The sequence below is a fragment of the Sciurus carolinensis genome, chromosome 1 (assembly GCF_902686445.1).
Source record: "Sciurus carolinensis chromosome 1, mSciCar1.2, whole genome shotgun sequence".
NCBI classification, from domain to species: Eukaryota; Metazoa; Chordata; class Mammalia; order Rodentia; family Sciuridae; genus Sciurus; species Sciurus carolinensis.
This window is the reverse complement of record NC_062213.1, coordinates 201,567,386-201,576,113: the sequence shown is the minus strand read 5'-3', so window position 1 is coordinate 201,576,113 and position 8,728 is coordinate 201,567,386. Positions and strand designations below refer to the sequence as shown.

At 62.5% G+C, this 8,728-nt stretch overlaps 1 protein-coding gene across 1 annotated transcript; it reads left to right on the top strand.

Moving 5' to 3' along the window:
- Positions 1 to 301: 301 nt before the first annotated feature.
- LOC124961767 (uncharacterized) lies at positions 302 to 3,818 on the top strand. Its single transcript, XM_047520731.1, has 3 exons — positions 302 to 388; positions 1,059 to 1,255; positions 2,878 to 3,818. The coding sequence occupies exons 2-3, from the start codon at positions 1,108 to 1,110 to the stop codon at positions 3,408 to 3,410; spliced, it is 681 nt and encodes a 226-aa protein (XP_047376687.1). The 5' UTR covers positions 302 to 388; positions 1,059 to 1,107; the 3' UTR covers positions 3,411 to 3,818.
- Positions 3,819 to 8,728: the final 4,910 nt, after the last annotated feature.

Genomic DNA, 8,728 nt, shown 5'->3' with positions numbered 1-8,728 from the left:
CTTATGAAGTCTGTGAGATTATCATCCCTTTTTTAAGGGAGGAAACTGAGGCCCAGAGAGGTTAAGTAACCCGCCCGGGGCCACATGACTTACACACCGCACCAGCAGGCTCCCCAGCCTCCCACAGCGTGAGGTAAGGACACCCCTGCAAATGCCAGGCAGGCCATCACTCTGCCCTCCGGGTGGGGATCGGCCCTGAACATTAAAGTGGGCGTTCCCCTCCGCAGCTTCCTCTCCGACCCACCCTCCGTGGGTCCTGGTGGGACGCACAGCACCCTCCCACCATGCCCCCAGCCCCGCCCGGCTCAGGAGGACCCAAGAGGCCCTGGCTTCTCCCAGCACCTTCCCGCGGGCAACCTGGCTGAACTCTGTGTCCCCAAACCCGAAGGTACGCGTGTCCCAGCTGGGAGCCTTCCAGATGGGCAGACCTGCCCCGGGCAGGGCCCCACCGGCTGCTTCCCAATTTCCCAGACTCCACGTCCTCGCCCTGGCCTGGGGAGCGGGCGCCTCCTGGGGGCCCCACAGCCTCCTGAGGACAGGACCTGGGACACCCTGCCTTCCTAGGGTGCAGGGCTCCAAGTTCTGTCCCTCACCTCCTCTCAGCCCCTTTTTGGGGGTTCATCTGATATTTCCAAAAGCTGTAGTTGGGTAACAAAGCGAGGCCTGGGACCCCACCCCCAAGAAACCCCTGGACCAGTGCTCCCGTCCCTCTCCACACGGTTCTAATACTTTCATTCACCTGTTCCAATTCCTGATGTGCCTTAGGAAAGCCACTGTCCCTCTCTGTGCCTCACAGTGACACACCAACAGTGGCGGTGGGGGTCACGTCCTGCCTGTGTGTTGAGTGCTCATTTCACCTCCGTTTTATAGATGAGAAACGGAGCTTCAGAGAGGTCAAGAGGCTTACCCAAGGTCACACAGCTAGTCCATGAGAGACGCAGGATTCAAACCCACATCTACCAGGCACAAATGCCCTTGCTCTTAACCGCCAGCTGTGTTTGCTTCCAGTTCCATTTTCACCAGCATGTGAGTCTTCGCTCTTCTTTCTTCACCCAAAGGAGCAGGGTACATAGCTCTCTGGAGCGTCAGGGAGTATCTACCGAGCAGATGCACCTGCGGAATGGTTTTGAATGTGCGAAAGCGCAGGGGACCTCGACTCACAGGACAACCCTGAAAGACGGACAGCATCATCCCTGTGCCTCAGAGGAGGAACCCGAGACTCAGAGAGGGAAAGCAACAAGCCTGAGGTCACGCAGTGAGTGGGGGCAAAGATAAGAAACCCACGAGACCCCTCCCCCAGCCACAGGCTGTCCCCTCTTCCTCCATCCCCACCGTTCCAGCCACACGCGGGGGCCAACTGGGTCTCCTCCCCAGGGGAGACTTCGGGCACAGTGTCTTTAAGCTGCCCTTTGAGGGACGCGACGAGGAGGGGCCGGGGAGGGGGCCTCCTCCAGCGCGCAGGGCGCGGAGCCCAAACCCGTCTGCCTGAGATGGGGTCAGCGCAGGGGGTCTTTCTCTGCAAGCACTTACGGCACAATTGATGGGAGAAACGCTCATCATACGAGGGACAAATCATAAAGTTCGGGAGATGGAAATTAGGCGCGGACAAATGATCCAGGTGCGGGGAGATTTATGGGGGAGGCTGTATCCCGGCTAATGATTTCTGCTAATGATTCTCTGAAGTGTACAGTGGCACGGAGCCCGCGCTCCGTGGGGTGACACGAACCCCGCGGGCCGGATGAAGGACGTTCCTGGGGAGACGGGAAGGCGAGGGGCTGAGGAAGGAGGGTGGGGGACCCCCAAACACAGGGTCCCCCGGGGAGCGCAGGAGGAAGCCGGGATCTCAGGCTGAGCTGGCCCTTCCAGGATGTATGGCTCGGCCCGGCTCCTGGCCCTCTCCGCTCGCCCTGGCGGTGCCTCCTGCCTGGCAGCTCCGCGCTGGCGGGGATGCCCGCTGCTGACACACGCGGTTTCAAGGCCCACGGCCATCTTTCATCCCACCAGCCCCCAAGGCGGCTCCTGGCTGGCCTGGTGCCCTGCACCCTCTCTCCAATCCTCTGGGTCCTCCCTCCTAAAGGCTGCTTGTCCCCCACTCCTCAGCCACCTCTTCCCCCTCAAGCTTCAGTGTCCCTAAGGGTGCCACCTCCAGAGGACCCCAGCAGGGGACTGTCAGCGGTCACCACGTCCCAAAGCGCAGGCTTGAGCCTGCACGTGCCCACCGGCCCCTGGATGCCCGCCGCAGCCCTGCAAAGCGCGTCTCTCCTCTTGCCCAGGTTTCCAGGGGAAGTCAGGCTTCTCAGAGTCCAGCAGCCCCCTGAGTCCTCGAGGTCGGTGCCTGGCCGGGGACACCTCCACCAGGGGCCTCGGCTCCACACCCAGGCTCCATCCCAGCTGCCTGGACCCACTCACAACCTTGTCAGCAGAGTCCCCCTCAGTGGACAGACAGATGGGGCTGGAGGACAGGGGACATGGGCACTGAGAGGACCCTGGCAGGAGGGATGGGACAGGAAAGCAATAGGGGGCAGCGCTCACAACTGTGCCAGGGAGGACAAAGTCCAGCAAGGTTTCTGATGACTGGGGCCAGGGGTGCAAGGGCAGCCAGGGGAGCCTCAAGGGTCACAGGACACAGCTTTTAACCGATGGACATGGAGAAACATTCAAAACGCACTGTGGAGGGGAAAGGTGGGCCCAGGAGGGCCCCGCAGCCGCAGTGGAAGGGACTTGGTGTGGACGCCCGCGGGCGGCCAGGCAGCGGTGGGGAGGGAGGGTGGCTGACAGCCTCTTGCTGCATCGTCCGAACTTCACACAGCGCAAAAATGTGACCTCAGTAACCAGAGGGACAGAAATGCAGCTCAGCCCTTCTCGTTTGGAAAACAGGAAAAAGAGCGGCCAGCGGGGAGCAGAGCAGCGCGGGGCCTCGCCTGGGTCCTGGGTCCTCCGAGCATCGAGCATCGGCGGACAGCGGATACCTGTGCGCGGCGGGGGAGGGGCCACCTTGGAATCCACTGTCCCCGCGCCCCTCGCAGCCCCTGGCCGACGCCACCCTCCGGAGTGAGCAAAGGCCAAAGCGAAAACGAGCCCTGAAACTTCAGCTGGAAAAGCGAGGCCGGCTGATGTCGGATAAGGAGGGATCGCCGCTCACCAGCTGGGCGCCCTCCGCCCCCACTGCACCGGCCTGGCTGGGGCGGGCGGCCGCCGGGGGGCGTGGCCCGGAGCCCACCCCCACCGCCCTGCCGCAGGTGACGCCCGCTGGAGACCCTGCCCCGACACTGGCCTTGGACACTGGCCTCCTCCCACAGGGGCAGCATCTCTGGACGGTCCCTCTGCTGGAGGAGGCGACCCATCAAACAGGCTGGTTGGAGGGATGGGACTCGCCGAGGCCCGACTGGGATCCGGGCAAGTCAGCGTAATGGGAACGAGGGGCGCACTCCTGGGGGTGGGAGCTCTGGACCCACGAAGTCGCCTGGGGAGTTAAGAGAGCTACGAAGACAAAAGGCACTATTCGTCCTGGAGGGGCAGGCGCTCTGACGTCGGGGCCACCCGGTTAAAATCCCAGCCTGACCACTCCTCGTTCCAACCTTGGGCAAGCCACTCAACTTCTCTGAGTCTTGTCATCATCTGTAAAATGGGGATAATAATAGTAACAATTCACTTGGCAAATACAGGATTAGATTTAATGTATGCAAAGTAGCTCATAATTGGTAAGTGCTCAATTAGTGGCAGCTACCCTACTGTCGTTGAACTTAGGGAAGATGAGACAGAAGGCCTAGGAGGACCATAGACCTGGTTGAGGAGAGGAGAGATTGGGGGCTGAGTGGTCCCACTGTCACTCGGGCCCACCCAGTGGCTGGAGGAGGGGAGGAGGGCAGGAAAAGGAAGGGGAAGGGTAGGTACTGGGGAGTTGGCAGAAATAAATACATGTCATACTCTTGCCCCATCTGGGTGACTGGCTGTACCCCAGGAGTGGTGACTCAGCTGTTGAGAAGTCCCCACCCTGAGACTGGTCCCACAGGCTACAGCTCAGGCCCACGGACACAGTAGGCACTGCAGCGATGGCCCACAGAGCAATGCACAGGATCACCCATCTGCTCCAGGGCTCAGCCACTGCCCCTGCCTCACACCCCAGCCCAGGCTGAGGGCCCAGTGTCAGTCAGCTGATCGCCCTGAGCCAGAGCAGACCCTAAGACAGGAATTTGCTGGGGCCACACAGCAAGCTGTGACCTTCATTCCATTCAACCAGAGAGGTCAAGTCACTTGTCCAATGTCACACAGCCCAGATATGATAGAGCCAGGCAGCCCAAAGCTTGCCCATGACAGCAGGCTGCCCAGTCTATTCCCAGAGTCACTGATGTGAAGCTCAAACCTTTCAATCCCGAAGTACCAAGAGCCAGGGCTGGGGCTAGAGCTCGGTGGTAGAGCACTTGCCTAGCATGTGTGAGGACCTGGAGTCCCGGGAGAAGCAGCTCTGGGGGTCCTGGGGGGCCTGGTGTGCTGCAGTGGGTGCTTCCCAGGTGGCTTTCCAGAGCCGCATTCGCGGGTGCTTTCATAGCAGACCACGCCTCTGGAGTGAGATCGGCCCCCCACCCGCCATCATGCCCTTGGGACCTGCCCAGCCCTGGGCCTCCCACTGCTCCCATCCCACCCAGAGCCTGCTCCTTGCCTCCAGATTCCCACCCATCCCCGTTTCCCACTCCCTGGCCTCTGTCTGCGGCCCCCTGCCCTGGGGCTCCGGAGCCGCCTGGCCCCGCCCCAGCGCCCGGCTTCCAGGCTGCGGGCAGCCTCTGTGGGCAGCCTCTCCGGGCTCCTCCTGCCAGTTCTTCTGTGGTGTGCCCTTGTGATTCCTCACGGGACTCTCCACCGTGTGTGTCCAGACAGGCCATGGGCTCCCCAGCGGACCAGGCCGTCAATGCCTCCTCCCCTCTGCTGCCCGCAGGGGAGGGTGGGGGTCCCAGCTGAGAGCCCCAGACAGGAAGGCCCCAGGCGGCCTTGCCGTGAGCCAGTGGACCCCGGGGTTGGCCAGGGGCCATCCTTTGCTTTAGAGAAGGGACCCTCGCACAGCCAGCTCTCCGGGCATCTGCAAGATCGCAGCAATGAAACGTGACCTAAATGTGACGCCGTGCTGGTTGACACTCTCCGGGGGCCTCCCATGTGACATTGCCTGCACAGGTCACCTCACTCACTGGACTCTGGGTTGGGTGACAGTGGCCATGCTCACTGCAGAGAGGGTGAAAGAACATCTAAAATGTCCCAGGAAGGAGCTGGGATCTAAGCCATGCTCTCTGGGTTGGCAGCACAGGTTCGCGGCCACGGAGGTAATGCTGTCCCCTTTTGGGGCACCTTTCCTGTCAGGTAGCCAGGCTGTCCGTCCTCTCCCCTGCTGGTCCTGGCATTGCTGAGGACTGTCTTTCAGCTGCCCCACAGTCCTCCCCCTGCCGTCCCCGGCTCAACCTCTCCTAAAGCCCACATGGCAGAATGAGCTCTGGTGGCCCTGAGACCAGATCTCCGTGTGGCACGGGTGACAGGAGCCTAGGGCTGGCAGAAGCCCCAGGCCCCTCCGCGAGGATGCATTAAAACGATTCCCCAAGTCGACCGATACTTCTGGAACTCCTACTGTGTGCCGGGACTTCTGTGAGCCACTCACTCAGCTCACAGAGCACCAATCCCAGAGGAGCGACCCGCGATCCTCCCGTCAGCGACTCCTAGGACACAGATATGCTCCAAGAACCAAAGCAGCGGTTGCCACTCTGGTCTTCACCAAGACCAGTCCTTCTCCAGCCTGGCCCGCCTCTATCTCGGGCCCAGCTGCGGGAGTCGCCCGGTCACTCGCTCGCTCATTCACTGAGCACGGACCTCGATAGGCGCTGTCCTCCGACACCCTGGGGTCCCCGGGGGAGGTGGCCTGCCTTGAGTCCCGGCGAGTCCAGGGAGCTGGAGGCAAAGGCAGGGAGGGGCCGGGGTCTACGTGGCCCGGATGGTTTCCACTCCCTCCGATCAGTCATGCTTCCTAATTCAATAAGGTGAGAAGGAGCATAATTTGATCATATTTGTTTTGCCTCACTGCAAAAACAGAAAATGAAGGACTGCAGAACCACACCAATTTACTTCATCCGACCTTGATTAAAAGAAAATTAATTGTCGCATCTCTCAGGATATCACAGGCAGCAGCCAATGGCTCTCCAGGATACCACAAAGAGAGGGAAAGAGGGGAGAGAGGCCCAGCGCCCTTCTCTCAACCACTTCCAGCCAGAGACAGCCACGCTGTGGGGCCTGGCACTGCAGAGGGGGCTGCTGCTGGTGGGACAGGGGCCCCTGCGCCGGACCGCTCCTCTCCCACCTTCCCCTGGGCTGAAGCCCCCTCCACCCGCTGCCCAGAGGGGATTCCGAGGACTGGCGCCCCACCCCAGCGCTCAAGTCCTGCTCCCAGAAGCCCGCTGGGGCTCCTTCCCCTCCAGGAGCAGCAGAGGCCCTGTGGAGGAGCCCCAAGAAGAAGCCTCCCAAGAGCCGGGTCCCCTCTGGCTTGCCCCCCGCCGGCCACCCAGCCCCAGCCCCAGAAGGAGGGTGGGCAGGAGGGGGCCTGGCGCTGCCCGGGTGAGCAGGGCGGAGCGTCGCTGGGGAGAGCGGCTCATGAAAAGTTAATGCCCCCTTGCAGGTTGTTGATTTTTGTTTGTTTTTCTCTTTTTGCCAGAAGAGAAGCCTCTTTCATTAGCCCAGACTGTCATTACCCAGCATTAAATTTTCATAGCGCGGGCGGGAGGGGGCGGCCGGGGGCTCGGGGCCTGCTGGGGCTGAGACCAGCTCCCCCGGGTTCCTGCCTGCACACGGCTGGTCTTCATCGTGATAATTGCTTTTCTCTGTCGCCCACCACGTGTTCAGCAGGCCCCTGGACTACAGCCTGTGATCCTCCTGAGGCTTGCCTGAAGGTTTTATGATTAGCCCCATTTTACAGACCAGAAACTGAGGCCCAGAGTCTGTGTCTCCTGTTATGGCAGATGGTGTCCCCGGCCTCGACGGTGCTGAAAGCAGAGAGGTCGGGGGCGTGAGGGTGGAGGGGCCTCAGAGGCCACCCAGGACAGGCAGAGACTCTGCGTTGGGGTGCTTTGCCCTGGGGAGCAGCAGGAGCTGGGACCCCCAGCCCCACCCAGGGAGGCACGTGGGCGGCTCCTCTCAGTCAGCCAAGGGTCCGAACGGGCAGGGCCTGCGACCCGCCAGGCAGGTGTCGGGCCCTCACAATGGTGCACCTGGCATGGGCGCCAGGCCTGCCCATTCAGCCCTGAACAATCACGGCTTCCCAGCCGCCGGCCCAGAGGCCTCCAGGGGCGGAGGACAGAGGCCTAGAAGCAGATGGGCTGCGGGTGTCGGGTTTCCAGCCTTGGGTGGGGGCGGGCAGCCCAGAGGGGAAGGGGAGCAGTCGGGCTGCTCCACAGCCTCCAGGGGCCCGTCCAGCCTCTGGGCCCTGAGCAGGTGGGCAGACTGTCCCCCCACGCCCACCACCACCGTGTAGAACGCTCGTGTGGGGAAGGCTTAGGCCCCAGGCTGGGATGGCCAGCGGGGCTGGAGGGTGCAGGTGGCTGGGAATCCTAGGGAGGCTGGACTCTGTCCCTACCACCCACTGAGCAGCTCACAGAACCTCCCTGGGCCTCAGTCTTCTCATCTGTGAAATGGGTGGACATGGCTGGCATGGGTCTGGGCACCAGAAAAGCAACAGTGAGCAAAACTGACACAACCCTCACCCTGGCAGAGCTGGGGTTCTAGTGCGGGAACGGGCACAGTCAGGGCAGGGTCGGATCCACAGCTGCTCGCCAGGGGAGGGTAGAGGAGGGGAAGGTGGGCCAGGGGGCCGGGACTCGAGAGAAGGTCCAGCCCAGACGGGGTGGGCAGCAAGCCGGCAGATCTGGGGACAGGGCCTGTGTCCTGCCAGGCAGAGGGAAGGGCAGGTGTCTAAGTCTGCAGTGTGCTGGTGGGCTGGGAGGAGGGGCCGCTCCCTGCTTGGCCCGCCCGAACTCCGTACTCCGGATGGTGATCCGCTTCGCTTTTACTGATTTGCCTGTCCACCCCAAGGGTCCCTGAGCATCCCTTTTACCCCTGAGTCTGTGCGGGTGTGGCCGCCCTGCTCTGCGGCACCATCCGGGGAAGAAGGTACAGCCGGCGCGGGGCCCTGGGCTGGACGCCCGCTCCAGTGGGCCAAAGGCTCAGTGCCGGGCAGAAAATAGGATGGCGGTGTTCAGGAAAAACACATGTCCTCGCGGGGCCGGTAAGACGCCCTGCAGGCTGGAAAACCTCCCAGTCACTTTGAGCTTGACCTCCGGGCACCAGGGGTCTGTGGGGACAGGTGGGAGTATCCAAGAAGGGCTGTGGCGAGTCCAGCTCTCTCGTGTGACAGACAGGGAAGCCCAGGCTCCTGCTCATCCCTGGGCTCAGCCATGGCATCGGGGCAACCGTGATGCGGCCGTGATGGTAGAGAGCCGGGCACTGTGCGGGGCAGGAATCCCCCGTGCAAGGCTGGAGGGGGCACCCTCTGTGGTCAGGTGGGAGAAGGTCTCCGAGGGACCCACGCAGGGCCCGGCTGTGGGTGGCCGAGCTCGGCGGGGTGCTCAGGAGAGTGTGCGAGAGCAGGCTGTCCCGCGAGCTGTGCTGGGGGCTGTAGCGGGGCGTCCCAGAGAGGCGGGCAAGGGGGCTGCTACTTCTCAAAGGCCACTGTCATTGCCCTGTCCTTGGGTGACCCGATGTC

What these genes read in the sequence shown, in the direction of transcription:
- LOC124961767 (XM_047520731.1), top strand. Translation starts at nt 1,108, where the DNA reads ATGCACCTGCGGAATGGTTTTGAATGTGCGAAAGCGCAGGGGACCTCG. An exon ending in AACAAGCCTGAGGTCACGCA is followed by an intron (nt 1,256 to 2,877) that starts GTGAGTGGGGGC and finishes TTTGGAAAACAG; the next exon opens with GAAAAAGAGCGGCCAGCGGG.